The sequence below is a fragment of the Haplochromis burtoni genome, unplaced genomic scaffold (genome assembly GCF_018398535.1).
Source record: "Haplochromis burtoni strain Fernald_Lab_line unplaced genomic scaffold, NCSU_Asbu1 Contig_1036, whole genome shotgun sequence".
In the NCBI taxonomy this organism is placed as follows: Eukaryota; Metazoa; Chordata; class Actinopteri; order Cichliformes; family Cichlidae; genus Haplochromis; species Haplochromis burtoni.
The window spans coordinates 16,467-36,255 of record NW_024583397.1 but is presented as its reverse complement, the minus strand read 5'-3'; the positions used below and the strand labels follow the sequence as shown (position 1 = coordinate 36,255).

The following is a 19,789-nucleotide window of genomic DNA, read 5'->3' as shown; positions in this document are numbered from 1 at the left end:
AAATTTTGCTATATTATCATTATTATTATTATAACAATATCGCAAATTATCAGTTTTTGATTTTATTTATTAAGATGAACAAGTCACCTTTCCAGGCACTGATTTCTCCACCTCACTGCTGGTCTTACCCAGTGCAATAGCCAGAGGCGCATCAAGCAATCAGCAGCCAGACGCCTGCTGGAGGGAGATTAATGTCAGCAAAGGGCCTGTGGGTGGCTTCTTAGCTACAACAGGTAGAAAAAATTATTATTAAATATTTGGTGTATTTAAATATTTATAATATTTAATACCTACCAGATAAACCAGTGCATAAAAACCACTGCACAAAAAAATAACTGACACACACACACAGCCTTCCCCTTTATTTTTTTCTACCTTCAGTGGCCCTATGCTACTATAGTAGCATATATCTAAAAGTTTAATGTTATTAAAAAATAAGGCAAAAATGCATTCAGATCACAATTCTGATTGCAAAGCTGCCAGACAGGATTTAAAAAATAAATAATGAAATAGAATAAAAGTCACAAATCAAGGTTTTACTTGCTGATTATTGATTTTTATTATTGTAAAAACAGAACTGCCATAATCCACCTGCATACAGTTTCTCTTGTTTAACTTCTCGATGTATTCATAGAATTACAGTACTTGTCAGTACGTGGAGATTTTGCACCGATAACTAATAACTGACTAAGTAAATAAAAAAATGCCGCAACTTGGACAGTAGTGGGAGATGTGTTTGTTGTTTGTTTTGGAGTGTCCCTTTCTCTGCACGACATTTTTGAACCAAAGTATTAAAATGAATCACAAAGGTGATATACTAAAATTAGTGGCAGACAACAACCATTCATCAGGTAAGCAGGCATGACTGTAATATCATTTGTATGTGACACGAACGCCACAAGAAAGGTAGTGTTATACCTGTTGCTCAGTCTGTGGCTTTTTGGCAGAGTCAGTGATCACAGTGTTGTCTTTAGTGTAGCCATTGCCCTTGTTGTTAGGTTTCAAAAATGACAGTTTAGTTGGTTAGTCATTAAAGAGACGCTCTCATGATTCATCGAGTGACACCTCTGACCAAGCAATTTGTGGCACGCAGTCTGTTGATGTCACATTTTCTACTTGCATGGATCGCTTGGAACCCCGGCTGAGGAGGTACTAAAAAACTATCCACTACCAGATACTATCACTTAATGGAAAAGGCTAAAAACAGAGTTGAGCCGTGCTGACCCAAATCAAGTAGGTACTATTGGAAAAGGGTTCATAAGAAATCCCTCAGAGTCCCAGAGCTTCTTTCATCACGCTGCAACCCAACAGTAAATTTGCAGCTTCCACACACTCTGTCACCCACGGTGCTGAAAACACAAAACAAAGAAAGACAGCTGAGTGTGGCATCAACCAGTGTTAAAAAGCACTTTAGCACTTTCATAAGGGTTACTACCATTCTGAGCACGGAGCCATGAGGCAGCCTTCATAGCCAGAAGATCCCACTCATTCTTTGAATCCATCTTTAAACCATGAAGCCAGATCAGAGCCAGAATGGTAGCCCAAATTTCCTTGTTGGCCTAATTCACCAAATCAAACAAAATCAAATGATATAGACAGAACACAATCCTTCACATGGAAAATGCTACCCAATGATTATGATCTTGTTTCCTACCACTTTGAAAACATAAATAATCTGAAAGAAGGCACTGAAATACTTTTTTGACTGATAATAAATATTTTTTGCTCCATTTGCTCACTTCAATGTAATTTGTTTATGTTATAGTTATATCCATCTTTATGTTATGCTCATCTGAAGTAGGTCATAGTGGCAGCAGACTAATCCATATATTTTCCAGTTCCTTCTGGGAGATCCAAGTGCATTCCAGGACCAGACAAGGAATATAATTTCTCCAGCAGATTCCCGGGGACTCTTCCCTTTTGGTCATGCTCTAAATATTCACAAAGGAAGGCGCCCAGGAAGCATCCTTACAGATGACTAAATTACCTCGACCTACTCTGTCTGAGATGGAGGAACAGCAGTTCTAGTTCAAGATTTGTCTACATGTCAGAGCTTCTCACCCCATCTATAAGACTGAGCCCTACGGAGCAAACTTAATTCAGCTGCGTGTGCAGTCATGACCTTATTCTATGGTCATTACACATATTTCATGATCATAGGTGAGGGCTGGGATGTAAATGGACTGGATAATTGAAAGATTCACGTTTTGGCTCACATTTCTCTTAACCACAAGAATCCAGGAAACATTCCACCACTTTCCAACAAAGAATCATGACTTCAGACTTGGAGGTGCTGACTCTCATACCAACCATTTCAAACTGTGACAAATTGCTCCAGTGGATACTGTCACAAGCTGGCCCATGGCAAATGACAGAGGGAAGACAAGACAGATTGTGTTGCTAATCATTACTTTATTCAAAAAAAGGAAATAACAAGCATGGGATATGAGAAGTGAAAAGTATCAGTGGTTGAATGGAATAGATGTGTGCTAATGTAACACAGAAGGTCACGCTCCAATGAAGCATACAGAACCACATATATCACTTAATTGCGACAGATTATGTTGGTTGATATATATATATATATATATATATATATAATTTGCAAAAAAACAGATGTCATTCTGAGATTCCCAAAGCAGATGTCCTTCTTGAAATTTTAGAATAGGATCGAAAACAACAAGCAACCTTCCTGCTCCTCCTCCTGTTCAATGATTGGACGGAACATCTTTTCAAAATACCCTGAATTAAGTTTTCCCTGGGAGGCTAAGCAGCATAATACCCCAATAATTTCTTATAATAATAATAAAATGAGAACCACCACTCTGGACTGCCACTCCACAGGCACTGTCCCAACATTAAAAACACATATAGGTAACCCTTCCTCCTGCTTCTCAACAATCCTGGTGACCGTCTGCAAGTGTAACCGGTGAGACTTACCCCAAGTGTTCAGGCTCTCCTTCCTTCATATGGAACGTTTTGCTTGGGTTTTAGAGTTCCTCAACATGCCTTTTCCTCCACGGGACAGCAGTTCTCCTCCCCAACTAAACATGGCTTGGGCCAAACCCAGCTTTTCCCTCCTGAGTACTGAGATAGCTTGACAGACCTTCTTTGATGCCTGCCAAAAGTCCTCCTCCATAGCTTCTCTGAACTCATCCCACACCCAGGTTTTTGCTTGAAGTTCTGTTCAACTGTTGAAGCCACCCCATTTGGTCCCACAATACCTGCTTCGGGAGTATCCCTGGGCCAACCCAGTCTAGAAAGCCTACTCCTTAACCTTTACAGCCTCTCTCATTACTCTTGCATCCCGTGGGAGGTCCAAAACCTCCCTCTTTACCCATTTAGGTTTTCTAGGACTGTCTAGCAGTCCTCCCTGCCATCTAGTCCGACTCACCATTAGGCGGTCAGTTGACAGCATTGCTCTCCACCAAAGTGTGCAAGACATACTGCCTCTGATCAGATACAAAAACAAAATCAACCACTGACCTTTTGCTCTGGCACAAAGTACACTTACAATCAACCTTACACTAAAACATATTGTTTGGTTGGCCAACCTGTACCTAGTACAGAAGTCCAATAACAAAACATCATTCTCATTTAGAGCAAACAGGCCATTCCCCCCAATCACTCCTTTCACAATGTCTCCAGGTACAGTCCCTTCCATGACGGCACCCAAAAACTTTGTGTTATATATGAACATTTTTAATTAGGTTTCATACTATGAAATCTTATATTATCACTTTATGTAATGATTTAAATTTACAGCAACCCACCAATACTGGCTTTGACTTCTCCACCTCCTCGTTCGTCTTTCCCAGTGCAGTAGGCAGAGCTGGATCAAGCAACCATTTGCCAGTTGCCTCCTGGAGGGAGACTAACTGCAGCAAAGGATCTCTGGTTTGCTGCTCAGACACAGAAGCTGAAAAACCAAAGATGAAACAAAAGCTGGACCTGATTATAATTATTCTACATGTGAAGACATAAAAAGTCTACAATATAAAGCGATCCATAAACCACCATAAACTTTGAAACATTTGTAATATATTTAAATGCCTCATTCAAGTTTTTGTTGACTATATTTTCATATTATTATTTTCTTTTTCCTAATCCACTAGCACACACTACACATACATGTGATGAGCCAACTACAAATGTCTGACATTCTGTAAATGATGGAAGCTGATAGTTTATTGGATTTATCTACTTACATCTAGCATTACCTTCAGACACAGATTTTAGAGCGCCATCAGCCACCGTCTTACAAGATTTCCAAAAGTCACTTAGTATCTTCTTCATCTGAGTAAATACCCCTGTCTTGCTGTCAGACTTATTTCTAGGTTTGTAGCTACAAGCTGGTGAGAGAACAGATAAACAAAACCCTGATATAGATCAATTTACTGTTATTAAATGCATAATACATCGGATTTTGGTGTTTTGATACAAGCTTCCTTTAAAATGATGAACATTTGATTAAGTTCATTCCTCCACAATAAACAGAAATCCACATCCATGACCATGGGCAACAATGCCTGTCTAAAACAAGGCAAATAAAAGCCCTCCAATTCCACGTAATGTGGGGGTCTTAACTAAGTAAACTGTCACCCAGTGTAATGGTTTGTAACTTGTAATGTAGGACAATTTCTTTGGAAAGGTTATTTTTTTCATTGTTCCGTTTTTCTTTTCTTTTTTAAAAGATGTGTCACAACACTAAAAACACTTTTTCACTTCAAGGTTTTAAAATAAATAGTAAATGTTTCTGACATGAGAATTAAGAAATGAAACTACTAAAAACGGGATTTTTATGGTAATAAAATGATTCACCTTAAGTACTACTTAACATGGGCAAATTGTTAATGACTACAAAGGAAAAGGCAAATGTCAACTGTTCCACAAAAAGGCGGTAGTTATTTCAGTGTTTACAGCCATGTATTCATAAAAAAAAAAGAAAAAACACCCCTATTATAGCATTTAGCTTTTAAATTTAACTTTAGCACAGGGCATGTCTTCTGATTGAGATAAGTAAGTTAAACATAATTTTAGAATAACTGAAACCTTTGTGTCTTCAAGACTTCAACTTAATAACTATAATGTTATACTATAATAATATAAGATTGTTGAAATACCTGAAAATATTTAAATGTGTGGCTTTTTACACTGTTTAATGACTAATTTCAAAGGCACAAGTTCTTTAGCAGGATTCAAAATATCACAAAAAAGAATTAACTTTTCACGTTAAAGTTGCAAAAAAGTTAAACAGTAACTGTGCTACAGAAATGTTTTGTTCAGTGCTTACAGGCAGTCACTCTAATTACAGAACATAAACACACATCTGTGTTTCTGTTTTATTTAGAATTTTTGCTCACTTTCATAATCCTGATCAAGAGGCAGTGCGCAATCCATGTAATCTGTGGAAAACAAAGAAGGTAAAGACATTAAGCTAAGCTTCATGCCATGAATCGCAACAATCCATTTAAAACTTAAAAACTTAAAATAAATAAGCTTGTTAAATGTTCAAAATTGTAAAAAAAAAAAAAAAAAAAAAAAGTGAACATTTTAACACACTGTGATTCCTTACAACAGTGCAACTTTTTTCCACAGGATTTAATGTGTCGCAAAGATTTATAGGGGCAACATTTTATATGTAAATTGCAAATGAATAGCATAGTATTTGTATCACAAAGAAATGTTGGTTTGTTCAGTGTTTACCAGCATTTAGAGAAGAAAAACAAACCAAAACAAACCAACAAAAAGGTTAGCTTTTTGCCTACCACCAGATTCCTGATCAGCATCCATGTAACCTATGGCAAGAAAGGAAGGTTCTTTGAGATATATAAAAGAGGGTAAGGGAAGACATAACTAAAAATCTCATAATGAATCATAAAAATCAGTTTAAAAGGTATTTATAATAAAAATTTTAAATGTGGGGCTTTTACACACAGTGATTCATAACTCATTCCAAGTGTGTATGTTCTTCAGTAATATTTAAAATATCACAAAAATGTAGAGGAACAGCATTTTGTTTGTTTTGTTTGTTTTTTAAGACCCAAACAAGTTAAATAGCATTTATTTTTTCATGTGTTTCCAGGCAGTTATGTTGTTCTTTTATAGAAAATCATGTGTTGTTCTTTCTCATTCAGCTTTTTGTTTTTTATTCTTAAATAATAGATCAGGTCAATCAAGGCAAGAAAAAAAAAGAAACTCCAATGACTACAGTCTCATTCAGCAGGATATGGATCCCTGAGTCCAGAGTCCATCATGACCACTTTGCAAATCCACCACCTTCATAGTTTATATTGTTACAAAAACAAACAAACATAAAAACAAAAAATCACTATCGGCCAATGGCCACTCCAGCTGTGCAGTCAGCTGGTGGGTAACGGGCATCTCCAAAAATGTTAGAACACTTTTGCAAATATGTGGTGTCGTTATCAATCGAGCGAGAGGGGCTGTTATTGTGTGTGCATATGGATAATAGCAAAGAAGAAGAATTTTGTTCGCTCAAATTTCGTTTTTCTTCGCTCAAAATAAATTTCTCCTCAAAATGTTGCATTTTGAGGAGAAATTTGTACTTGCAAATTTTTTTTACATGTGCTCAGAACAGTGGCACAAAAATAATTACACAGACCTGTCGTTGGCCTCCAAACCCTCTGTGACAAATTTTTGTGCGTGTCTTCAGAGAACCGTCAAGTTTTGTAAACAGTGTTGTAAATACTCTTTTCCACTAAATAAGCACTAAAGCAGAAGGGATGAACTGCCTAATTGTTTTCTTTACCTTTTCCCTTGTTCATTAAATTAGGGAGTTAGGGTAGTGGTTGTCTTTTATTTGGCTTTTGTTTCATGCAGGGTTTAGGTAGCAGCTTCTTTTGGAATCCATCCATCCATCCATCTTCATCCGCTTTAGCGGGGGCAGCAGCCTAAGCAAAGAGGCCCAGACCTCCCTCTCCCCAGCCACCTCCTCCAGCTTATCCGGGGGAATACCAAGGCGTTCCCAGGCCAGCCGAGAGATATAATCTCTCCAGCGTGTCCTGGGTCTGCCCCGGGGCCTCCTCCCGGTGGGACATGCCTGGAACACCTCACCCAGGAGGCGCCCAGGGGGCATCCTTGTCAGATGCCCAAACCACCTCAGCTGGCTCCTTTTGATGTGGAGCAGCAGCTGCTCTACTCTGAGCCCCTCCCGGATGGCCGAACTTCTCACCCTATCTCTAAGGGAGAGGCCAGCCACCCTTCGGAGGAAGCTCATTTCTGCCGCTTGTATCCGCGATCTCGTTCTTTCGGTCACTACCCACAGCTCTTTTGGAATAGCTTGTTTTGTTTATTATTTTAGCCTTTGTTCACCCCAGAGTTAGCACTGTTAGTTTTGGTAGCAATAAAACTCCACCTTGAGGGTTAACCCTTATGTTGTGCTTCTGTTCCCTGAGACTGGGATGTAAGACCAGATACCCCAGTATACCATCCGGGAACTGGACTGTCAGGACTGTTTTATAGGAAATGGGGGACCAACACAATATTAGGTAGGGAGTAATAATGTTATGAGTTATCTATCAATCTATCTATGACTCCCTTGTAGAAGTAGTCCAAGAACACTTTAGCATGAAACGACTGTAATCTGCAGTAACTAAAGAAGGTTTTTCCAGGCACAAAACGAAGGGAGAAGTGACGACATTACAACTAAATTTTGTACCACCAATGGCAATGATCAGTTTAGCATGTTCTTATAATAAAAAGGTTATTAAAATATCAAAATAGTGTGATTATTATTATTTTTTTTTTTATACAGTGATTCATATGCCATTACAAGGCTGCAGGTTCTTCAGTAACATTACCGTAATTTAGAGGAACAGCTTTTCACAATAAAGCTGCAAACCAGTTAAATACCGACTGTCCCACAGGAATATTGGTTCGGTCAGTGTTTACAGGCAGTTATTCCATTTATAGAAATCTATTTATGAATGTTGTGCTATAATTAGCCATTTACTTACCTTCACAATTCTGATAAGGATTCAGGGTGCAACCAACGTAATCTGTTGCAATTAAGAAAGGCATTTTCAGATCCAAAAGCGAGAAGTTAAAGACATTACGCTAAGCCTCATACTATGAATCACAGCAATCAGTTTAAAATTTATTTACAATAATAAGCTTGTTAAAATGTTCAAAATGTCAAAAACGTTTTTCTTTTCACACACTGTGATTTATAACTCATTACAACAGTGCAACTTTCAGTAAGATTTAAAGTATCACAAAAATGTATAGTAACAATTCTTTTCATTAATGTTGCAAATGGGTTCAGCAGTAACTGTGCCACAGAAATGTTGGTTTGTTCAGTGTTCACCAGCATTTAGAGAAATAAAAACAAACAAAACTTAGCTTGCCATAAGATTCCTGATCAGCATACATGTAATCCATGGTAAGAACGGAAGGCTCTTGGAGATCTAAAAGAGAGGGGAGGGAAAGAAATTATAAAGAAATCTAAAACTAAAATCATGACAACAGTTTAAAATGTATTCATAAAAATGTTCAAAGTGTTATAAATCACTGTTTTTTTTTTATGCACAATGATTCATAACCAAAGGTACAACTTTTTCAGTAATATTTAAAATATCAAAAGTTTAGAGAAACAATATCTGCCGTATTTAGCTACTTGCTTACCTTCATAATCCTGGTAAGAACTCAGAGTGCAATCAACGTAATCTGTAGCAAGAAAAGAAGGCATTTTTAGATCCTAAAGATGGACGGTAAACACATTAAGTTAAACATCATACCATCAATCATAACAGTCGGTTGTAAAATGTACGAATAAAATGAAGCTGATTAAAATGTCAACAAAGTGGGGCTTTTTGCAAACTGTGATTTAATAAGTGCCATTTAACAATATTTAAAATATCACAAAAAGTTATAGAAACAGTGTATAAAAACATGTTTCATATTTCAGTTCCAATCATGTTAACTTTGCAACAGAATTATTGGTTTATTCAGTGTTTACAGGCTAGTTAATGGTTAATGCTTTCATAGATCAGGTCCATTGAATCTTTTTTAATGGTTAGATGGATGTTTGGATATCGTGACTTCCACCTCTTCTTAAAGTCAGTAAAGAGTTCTTTTTACTGATGGCATGAAGTTGACTTTTATGCGAGTTGTACAATCTTGGGTTGATATTGTTACAGCATCACCTTGATCACAAACTACGCTACCATCAAACTAAAAAAAACCCTAACATTCAATGAGATAGTAAAACAGGTACAATAGAGACATAAAATGATCTATATGACATAAAACATACCTCGCGGGCTGACCCATGTTTAGAGGCTGAAATGAGCACTGTACAGATACTTTTAAGAAACCTTTAACATTCCCGGCTTCAACTTGCCATGCTCATGCTTCAAAATGGGTGTGCATCTCATAGAGCCTACATGAGAATTTCTAAAATAAATGTCCTATTGACATAAAATATGCGTAATGCAAAATAAAATACATTAACTAAAATTATGGCAGTAAAACATTTAGCATCAAACAACTGATGTTTTTCAACATTTTATAATTTGAGTAATTAGAAGGTCCTGGATCACAGAGATTGTGAGGGTTGTTGCTCTATTGCCTGTTTATATTGTGACAAATTCTTTTTCCATAGCACGGACAGTATTGTGTTAATTTATATTTCTGACCCCCCAAAAAATGTGTGAGTAGATATCTGTTAAGATCTCAGATGTCAATCCTGGGATCTCCTGGAGCAAGTCAACCAGTTTGGAAGTCACTTCCAAATGCTCCAGTTACCACTGGGACCACTGTTGTCTTCAACCTCCAAATCTTCTAAAGCTCCTCTCTCAGCCATTTGTATTTCTCGACTTTCTTGAGTTTCCTTCTGCCTGATTTTGCTATTGATTGGTATAGTTACATCTATCACTATGGCTGGTTTTCCTCTTCTTTTCTAGCACTACTAGGTCTGATTGGTTAGCCATCACCAAGTGAGTTTGTCCATCTGTATCTGGTCCCACAGGATCTTAGTCTGGTCTCTCTCAACCACCCATTTTGAAGTCAACTTCCAGGCCATACTCGGCGCAGATATTCCTCTATACTATGCCGGCAACTTGGTTATGGTCTTCCTTGTAAGCCCCGCCTGCTAGCATCTTAAACCCTGCAATTACGTGCTGGAAGGTCTCTGGGAAAACTTTGCATAACCTACACCTGGGGTCTTGCCTGGTGTGGTAGACTCCAGCCATTATGAATCTTGTGTTGCCATGATTAGTCTTTCAGTTCAGTTTTGTCCAGCCACTGTTCGGATTTCTCGATATCAGTCACTTCTTCTATCTGTCAGTGCTACTTGCCCTGCATGGACCTATACTTCCATGATGGTTCCTCTTTTTCCTCCTTTTCTTTCTCAGGTTTCTGCTGCCTGGAGTATTCCCTATGTACGTGATCAGTTGTGGTCATCTTCCTGATATACTCATGGCTCTTTTTTTTTTTTCATCCTGGATAGTGGTTCTGACACTCACCAGTCCTTGGCCCGCTTCCTTTCGCTTAGCGAAAAGTTTCAGGATGCTGGACTTGGGCTGAAACCCCATGCATGATAAGGAGCTTTCTTGCAGGTGTTGATTCCCAGATCTTGTTCTTCTCATTTAGCATACTCCTCAGGACTTGCCTTACCCTCGGTGTCTTCTAGAGGCCTCTTGATGGTTCCCATTTGCCTGTGAGATTCCAAAGTAGTTTCTGGCAGTTCAATCGTGTCTGTTCTGACTACCTTCTCTGTCTTTGTTACCATCCGACTACACGTCACCAGTCGGAATGACATTTGGATGTCATTGCTGTTTTATATGTTTTTCATTCATCTATTTAGTCCCTTGTTCAGTCTGCCCTCTCTGCAAACCCATTCAGCTGCCTCCTGAATGGGCCCCACAGTATATAGACCTCTAGCTGGCCATCCTTTATTTGGTACACTGTCAGTGTTGACCAGTGGGTTTTTTCCCCCCTTAATATTTTGGTTTTTAGTTTAATGAGCTTGTTTTCAAGTCATCTTATAAAACTATTTTTAATCACTGCACTCCCTTTATTCATGCACCGTAATTTTGATCTTCAGAGTTGTGGGTGAAAGTTTTAGTTCTTGCTTTTAAAAACTCACCATGTTTTAAAATATTTTTGTGCAGAAGAGGTCCTTGAATCGCCTCGCCATTGTTATTGAAGACAGCAATGAAGGCAGTCAGTGAACTGCTTATTCCCGATTGGACACTGAGCTGCACCACCTTCTCCTTCACTTTTGTGTCTTGCCATCCTCTGTGTTCTCCCTCCTCCAGGGAACGAATCAGAGTCCGAGCACCCAACTTGTGGACTGTTAATCTGTAAAGAAGTACGGACATAGTTTTACTACAGCTGTTTACCAGTGACTTCTCTGTTTTTATTATATTGTATGCTTTCTAAGGTCAAACATAGATGGAGATAAACCCACTGCTTTATATAAGAATCACAGTGATAACATGAATGGTGACAAATGCTCACACCAAGAGAAAATCTCCTAGTGGAAATCTCAGTCCACAGAACAGAAGCTCATGGTGGCATTTCAAGTGAAAACAGATAAAACGATATAATTATTTTCCACTCGTTGCACTGTGCAGTATATGGACAGGAGGCCTCTATTAGGACCTAAATTCAACATGCGAGCCTTTTATTAAACTGAAGGTGAAACTGATGAAATGTGGAACATAAAGTACAAAAGGAAACGGAAAGCTATAAACTACCGAAACCTAAACTGGGAACTAATACTTACAGTAAGAAGCACTGGAGCTAAGAGACAGGAAGGGAAAGTGAGCTGATGCTCTGACAAAGGACAAAAACAGACTGAGGCAATAGATACGTTCCAAAAGTTAATTTTGCTTTGGAAGGTTCTTAACTGAGAGACATGACTGAAATATCGGCAAAGCGACCATAATAACAGCTGCTCAATTCTGTAAGTACTAAGGAATGGCGCTTCAATGCTTCTTTTATTGCTTCCTTGAGCAGAGGATACACTGGACCATCCTTTACAGAAAGGGAGGAGAAAATGCTCTCCCATAATTCAATGTGAGGACCATCTGACCATTCATGAAAATAAACATAATAAACACAGCTGCGCACCAACATTTGCTAATGGCACAGCAATAAGTGGAACAATAAGTGGGGTTCACCTCTAAACAGTCAGCGTGAAGACAGAGGGAGGAGTTTTAGGACAGAGACAAAGTTTTGGCACTGCAATAAGAGCTTTAAGCATCTATGCAAAGTCCCGATTACACACTAGTTCTGATAACATCTTCCCTCCTGAAAATAAACTCCAGTATCCGGTATCCAGTAAGGGTCCTGGCTAGACCCCCATGTTAAAACAAAGCCCGGGGATGGAGCGGCTACGTCTGCAGCCTGTCCGCAGCTCAAACACAAGTATTTCACTACATGTTGTACTGTGTATGGAACAAATAAAATTTGAATTTATAAGTTATTTATGACCTCATTGACATGATCGTCAAGGTCAAGTAAAAGAGGTTAGAAATAGAACATGGGAGGGATTAACTGGATAGTGTCATATGTTTCACACTTAGCAACTTTAAGTCTAAAGTCATGATCCACAGAACAGTGCTGTTTATATCAAAACTCTGTTTTACCCAGTGTCCTCTGCAGGTCTGAGACTGAAGTGCAGCTGGTTCTCAGAGGGATGACCTGCCAGGCTGTACTTCACCGTCACACAGCCCTCTGCTGCCTCTGAGCTCTGACACAAAACCACAGGGTCAGAAGTCACGTTAATTACTGTCATCAAATATCTAAACAACAACATGAGAGGCTGCTGCTCCTACCTGTCCACTGAGCTGGGCATAAATCAGTGACCTTTGACCTGGAAAAAGTGCTGTGATTGGTGGAGAGAGGACAGTGACAGACACTTCCTTTGGTAAATCCCATGTGACTGAGATGTCGACCACAGCCGGCTGCAGAGCAAATCGCAGCGACTGCATCACCTGAAAAATAATGAAAAACTCTCCAAATATACACAAACAGCTGGAACAGACATTTTACTCACTGCAGGTCTGATCACAAATATGGATCTGCTGCTGCTGCTGCTGCAGCAATGTTTAGCTTGACTTCTAATTGTGTTAAATGTCTTACTTTTGCTTGCATCCTGTCAGTGTCTGTGATGAACTGAGCGTGACCTCCTCCTTCTTTGGCCATCCCATTGATGAGAGCAGAGCTGGCCCCTTCCCCAATCCCAAAAGAGAAACACCTGCAATACAACAGTTTTCTTTAAGTGCATAAAGGACATGTTGGACATTCTGTAATTGTGTAGACGTACTTGTGTTTTTGTGGTTTCACCTGTGAGAATCTGAGTTCCTCTTCACCAGATCTATCACTTCTTTGGTGTCCCACACCTCTCCATCAGTAAAGACAAACAGCTAGAGAGGAGAGTTGGCACATAAGGGCAGAACATCAGACCCAGAAACACACAGCTTGTTCTGAGAGCTGAGTTAGGTTCAGAAACACAAATTGTTTTAATGGTAATGTGCAAAGAACAATGTACGGTTAATATGAACTCAAAATATAGTACTTAAGAAGATGGAAGAAGGGTAGTATGATAATGTCACAGAGGTAAGAGACATATGTACAACATGTTTATATTATTCAGCTATTATTCAGTTTTTTCAAGTCAGTGAAATGTCTTCTGAAGTCAAACATACTGTGTGTGTGTGTTAGATAGTTGAGTTTGGACTCTTTTGGGGGGCGCTCAAAGAAATTTCCATCAGAGCACTCTGGCAGGGCGTGGCTGGCGGTGCCACAGCAGCGAAGGTGGACCTATCTGCGTGGCATCGCAATCACGCCTGCCCAGCTTAAGCGCGGTGTGAAGTCCTGTTGTATTGTTGTTGTGTACGTGTGGCTGGCAGCTGGGAAGCTGAGCAGAGTTGTACAAAAAGCAACCGTTGAATAAAGTAAGATGTTTCAGAATGCAGAATCGTGGTTGCATCATGCCTCATTCTTGCCACAGTGGTGCAGAAACCAGGAAGCGTAAGCAGAAAGAACTCCGGTACTGGATTGACTGCAGCACACAAAGGATTGCGAATCTGGCAGCTCTAATCCAGTTCTGACCGACACCACCAACACCCCCACCAGCTTCCCCAGCGGCAGGCATGCAGCAGGGTGCGAACAACCAAGATGCAGCCTGCTGCCACACCCATCCCTGCTCCTCGGGCGGGAGCGGCTAGTGCCCGGCGCGGTGTCTGCGCTCATATCGGCCCCGCGGAGGAGTGCCACAGAGCAACTACTGTGTCCGCAAACTTCTCAGCCGAGAGCAGTGGAGGAGCCACGTGGGGAAGCTGCTCCAGCCAGAGGTGGAAGAGGTGCACAAGGGTCCATTTTACAGGATTCATACCAATCTAAACATGGTGAACAGGATGGCTGTCATTACATTCATGTGAGGGAATACAAATCTATTATCCACTCGTGAAATTGGGGTATATAATGCTGAGTCTGCATCATAAAGGGAGGGTTTGTATGAATTAATATAAAACAACGCTATTACCAGTTTGCTTCAACGGGTGGATTAGATAGAAATCTCTGATTATTCACTCTGAATAGATCATCGTACCAGTTAGGCTGCTTTAGAAGGTAACAGTTGATGACATTTGCAAAAGCATATTTCATTAATATTAATCACAAGAAACTGTATGGATGAAATTATGTTTGGGAGCTGAGCTCCCTCTGAAAGTTTGAACCTAACCTGGTGTGTTACCTGTCGAGGCTGATTGGGAATGCAGGGCTGGCTGTAAATATGTTTGAGGGGCTGCAGCATCTCTGTTCCTCCAAGATTAGCTTCCATCTGCACAACTGTCTTTAGAGCCTCCTCCATGGTCTGCTGGCTGTACTCCACACTCTTACTGCCATCACACAAATACCAATACAAACATGCACGTATTTCATGTCAAGGACAAAAGGACCTTTGTTGGGCTGGAAGAGACTCACGGGAAGATGTGTTCATATCTGGACCCAAAACTGTAAATATTGAAATAGCAGCCCATTGGTAAGCTCTTCAACAGGAGCAGCAGAGTATCCTTAAGAGAACATTGAAAATATAGTGAGGCCACTGTGTGAGAGGAACAATTTGAAACTAAAGAGTTTATGAGTAAGTATATTATGGATACCCTGGCACTGCTGATGCGAGAATTACTCATACTTCCAGATCGATCCATTAACAACACAAACTCTCCACATGAAGCCACTGAAGACGTCACAGACTGGGGAAACTCAGGGTACAGACTCACCATCACCACTGAATCACCCATCAGAGAGCCTGAAAAATAACAGACAGAAAAAAGTTTATATAAATTTGCTTTTCAGTGGTTTTTTCATACATATTCAAACTTTTGAGTGAAAGAATGGGGATATTAAAAATCTGTCTTTGAAAACCAACTACTCCTATCATTTCCACTCACCCGGCTCAGCAGAGGCCTGTCCTGCCTCCACCACAGCAGTGGGCTGGTGGGCATCTTTGTAATAAATCAGCAGTTCAACATCTCTGTCAAACTTGTGTCCTGCAGCCAGCTTGACCTGCACACCACAAACACATTCATATTTATTCTCAGTAATAAGTACACCGAGCAGACACAGCAGCACTCTACCTACCGTGGCCTGGGTTTGATCAGTGTTGAGGTACTGGAGAGGGTCCAGGGAACAGTTGGACTCTACTTTAGAGATTGGACGAGGAGAGGACACTCGGGCAGAAAAAGACAGACTGTAGGGCACCAGAGAGGCTGGAACAGAAGTCACCTGGACACCTGCACCTTCACTACCTGCACACAACATCAGGTAGAAATATGCTGTAACATAGGCTATATAAATTTAAAGCTTCTAAAAACATCTGGTCCAATTAAAGGTTTCAGGGAAATTAGGTACAAGGCTGGCACAAGTCTTTTACATTTTTTCTAATCTGATAAATATGTTTGACAGTCACAGTGTTATGTGGTATCTTTTCTTCGAGAAAATAAAGTTGAACTTTGATGCTTTTTCTGCCATATATTGTGTTCTGTCACTGTTGTGAGGTTGGTTCAAGACCTAATATGGTTTAACCATTTCTGGTCCAAGTATTTTGAAGTGTTCCTACCCTGAGGCTGGTATCGAGGGTTGAGCACAGCAGGCAGACAGAACCTCAGACCATCATCAGCCTGCACAGCCAGCTCAGTCACGTACTCCAACCTGATGGAGGCGCTCTCTCCTGGAGGCAGACTGCCCACACTCAGAGAGAATATATCTGGACTCTGATCACTCTCCTCCAATAGGAAGGCCTGCTGACCCGAGCTCAGAGCATCATCATACTCCTCACGAGCCTGAAGACAGGTGACACATGTCAGTGACATTCACTGTGTTTATTTTGAAGCTCACTTATAATCAGGTTATATTTACTGTCCAGCTCACCTTCTGTTTCTCCTTCACCTCAGCTACAATCTGTGTCTGTCCAATCTGAGCACTGAAATGACAGACAGCAGCATCTCCAGGCAGAGGGAAGACAAAAACAGCCTCTAATGGTTTGTCCTCCTTGTTCTCGTAGTTCAGAGTGGAGACCACTGTAGCCACATGGTCCCTCACCTCCAGCTCCACCTCAATGCTCTTCAGAGGAACTAAGAAAACAAAACATCCAACATTGTTTTTGATTAAATCAAAATTAGTTTAGTCTCCTGCCCATTTTGGATTTTCATCAACTTTTTACCTGGTTCCTTTTGGGCAGTTAGCAGACCACAGGCTCTCACCATTGTTCCTGTGCAAGAGACAACCACCACAGAGATTTACTCCAAATAAAAGAATTTAGTGTTGCTTTCATTTTGGCTCCAGAAGCCAAATAACTAACAGATGACAATGATAGTTAGGAGGATCTGACTGAGGAACAGTTAAGATCTAAATCTAGAACTAGGGAATAGTTACGTAATATAAGGATTTAAAAGCTTTGCAAAGTTTTAAAGAAAACAATTAAGCATCCAAGAGCCTTTTCTCTATAAATTTTTTCAACATCTGGCAGCTGAACTTTAAATAAACTGGAAGTAGGGGATGAACTTTTGGCTGTAACTTTAGCAGACAGAATTGGAGTAGATAAAATGAAGGCATGTTCATGTCTTTCACTTGTAATTTAAACCTTCTTTTTTTTTTACTTTTCCCACAATTTTTATTAAAAATAAGGATGACTGTATGACCTTAATTTGTAGCTTAAATCCAAATAAAGTCCAAAGCTAGAAATGACACCCTGTTTAGGAGCAGACTTAATGTTTCACGATCATACACATCAGGTCATGCATTAAGTTTGGGGCGCTGCTATGTGCGGCGTGAGAGCATCGGTCCGGTCATCGTCTTGTTGTGTTTATATTGTCACCTTCATTAACCTGCTCTCTCACATCTGTGATTTATTCTTAGTGCTGAATGTGGGCACTCATGAAGACAGCACAACATGGGGGTCGCCAACTGGTGTTTCGGTCCTCTCCATCTACCTAAAATCCATCAGCATCGGTTTCATCTTTCTGTTCCTTTAATAGTTTTATTTATCAAGTATAGGTTGAGTTGAGAGTTACCGTTACTCCTGGTTTTGGTTTCTGTTAGTCTAGTTTTACAGAACAGAAGCCTGGATCCAATGGCACATTGTGTGGTTGATTCATGGTCTTCTTCCTCTTTGTTTGTTTTAGTCAGGGCTTCCATCTCTTTTTTCCCCAGTTTGTCATCTTTGAGTAACTATATTCCCAGTAATGTGTGTGTTTATGGCAGCAGCTTTGTGTCATCTTATATGCTGGACAAATGGAAGTTCTGGGACACCAGAGAGGATTTACTTCTGTTACAGCGTATCATCAGAAGTGCTAAAAATCAAGATGGATAATTTACAATAATGTAGATGTCTAACCTAGCTTATTTTTTTTTACTTAACTATTTATATCATCTCTGACTTTCCCCCAACAACAAATATAGCAGGGATGATGTCTAATTGACAGGCTGATGAGTTAGAAAAAAACAAAAGGTTAAGTACAGGTGAGAAGATTTTTGCAAATGATGCAAATTTATTGATTGTTATTTTTACAGAAACGCTCAAGAAACTGCTTGCATATCTCTGTAACTATGTTACAAACAAACACCGCTCATGCCTCACAGATGACAGCTTACAGTCCTGGTAAAGATTAAAGTGACTTCATACAGCCCCGATTTGCAGACGCTGTGCGCAGAGGTTCAGGAGTAGAAGTCCCATTGTAAACATATCAGGCAGACCCGATGATGTTTGCATGAACATGCTTTTCAGCATCTCTTTATTGACCACTTTTCACGCACAGCCGGCTGTAGCTTTTCAGCTCACAGCCCGACACATACCAACACAACAGCATAGATAGCACAGACGTTAAGGCGGCGAGGCGTGATTGGTTGCAGCTCAGGTGCGTCCGTCTCCCCTGCAGCGGCGCTGCAAACCACGCCCCGCCACACACATTAACCAGGTAAAAAAATTTTGGGTTTATTTGGGTCTTAAAGGTTGCTAACCCCTGCATTAACGTGTTTAACTGGGCCACAGCATCGCGATTTAGCTTGAAAAGACAACAAATTGTGTTTCTCGCCACTGAAATATGAGGTACCCAAACTCGTTACGTTTCACCGCCTACTGCAGCAGCCCTGGTTGAGATTTTTTTTTGGACTCAGAACAAGTTTTGATATTATTCTGGCAGTAAATAAAAAGGAAAATACAGACTGCATCTGTATACAGCTCCTGTCAGCACACTTCTTACGGCGTTTTTTATGAAGTGCGTCAGGTTACAACGTCTAAAGAAAAGTTACAATGAATTGGAGAAAAGCATACCTTTGAATAGAGGGATTTGTGTGTCCGATAAGCACCGATCTGTAGTATGTGTGTGAAGTTCAAGCTTATGCGTCTACAATACGCGCACGCAGTTCTACTCCGGTGACGTCAGAGGCTTTCTGCTGCATCCCTCCAATGAGATCATTTAGTGAGCGAGGCTTCACAGATGCCCTAACAGGAAATTAACTTATCAACTTTATCTTTACACATTAAAAGCTTTAACGATAGTAGTGAGTTTAAGAGTTCCAGTTCGGTTTCAGATATGTCTGTAATGGTATGTTTACGCATTATATTTTATGCTAAAGTGTAGCTTTTACATTTACAGCCTTTGCTCACGTTTACTTATTAGAACTTATGTTTTGATAAACTTATTATTCTCTGATGTTTTGTGTTTGTTACATGTCTTTTTTATTGTAAAGCTTTAATGTGACTTGTCCTGTTAATAAAGAATGAAGGAATAAGCCGCATGGTAGTTCTTCAGTTATCAGTGTAATTTGATACTGTACTCCTGTATACCATTATTCATTTTCTTGAACTGAAGCTATAGATCTTTACTCAGAAGGACTGAGTTAAACCAAAGAAAAATTCTTAATCTTCCAAGCACCAATTTTAATTTTTAATTTTCAGTTCAAGGCACAAATGGAAATACAAGTAAAATAGTTTGATTAAGTTCAAAAAGCATTTAGAACAATTGCAACAAAATAAAAATGAAACATGAACAATAAATATAACAGCGGAGACATCATTCAGTACAATTTAATTCAGTTTTGTTTATATAGCTCCAAATCACAACAGTAGTTGCCTCGTGCTGCCCTCACACCACGTAACAATGTGAAGCTTGACAGCCAGCAAACACAACAGAAGAGATCTCCACAAGGCTTGCTTTTCTTGACTTTGAAGAGCTTTTTAAACCCTTTCCTTTCTTAAGGCTTCTCCTCGTTTTTCTAACTGAAATGTACAGAAAATTAAACATAAATTGCT

The 19,789-nt window shown here is 39.7% G+C and overlaps 1 protein-coding gene across 4 annotated transcripts; it reads right to left on the bottom strand.

Moving 5' to 3' along the window:
- Window positions 1–533: 533 nt before the first annotated feature.
- On the bottom strand, window positions 534–18,827 carry LOC102304163 (von Willebrand factor A domain-containing protein 5A). 4 transcript variants are annotated; one of them, XM_042216390.1, is made up of 23 exons: window positions 18,809–18,827; window positions 16,700–16,747; window positions 16,408–16,610; window positions 16,097–16,319; window positions 15,619–15,785; window positions 15,429–15,543; window positions 15,138–15,286; window positions 14,959–15,047; window positions 14,717–14,873; window positions 13,318–13,397; window positions 13,114–13,228; window positions 12,807–12,965; window positions 12,618–12,721; window positions 11,111–11,325; window positions 8,647–8,688; window positions 8,370–8,429; window positions 7,980–8,021; window positions 5,769–5,798; window positions 5,364–5,405; window positions 4,209–4,352; window positions 3,774–3,919; window positions 1,436–1,559; window positions 534–1,349 (listed from the first exon to the last, which is right to left on the bottom strand). In XM_042216390.1, exons 2-23 carry the CDS (start codon window positions 16,740–16,742, stop codon window positions 1,270–1,272), a joined length of 2,529 nt encoding a protein of 842 aa, XP_042072324.1. In that variant the 5' UTR covers window positions 16,743–16,747; window positions 18,809–18,827; the 3' UTR covers window positions 534–1,269. The 4 variants fall into 4 exon arrangements, with proteins under 4 accessions (XP_042072324.1, XP_042072326.1, XP_042072325.1 ...); XM_042216392.1 differs by having other exon boundaries at window positions 4,221–4,352; XM_042216391.1 differs by having other exon boundaries at window positions 14,729–14,873.
- Window positions 18,828–19,789: the final 962 nt, after the last annotated feature.

Bases quoted from the DNA above. Each gene is read 5' to 3' on its own strand.
- LOC102304163 (XM_042216390.1), bottom strand. From the start codon at position 16,742: ATGGTGAGAGCCTGTGGTCTGCTAACTGCCCAAAAGGAACCAG. The intron at 5,799-7,979 runs GTAAGTAAATGG...TTCTTGCCATAG, and splicing joins TCCTTATCAGAATTGTGAAG to GTTACATGGATGCTGATCAG. The intron at 1,350-1,435 runs GTAGTAACCCTT...TTGTGTTTTCAG, and splicing joins ATGGCTCCGTGCTCAGAATG to CACCGTGGGTGACAGAGTGT.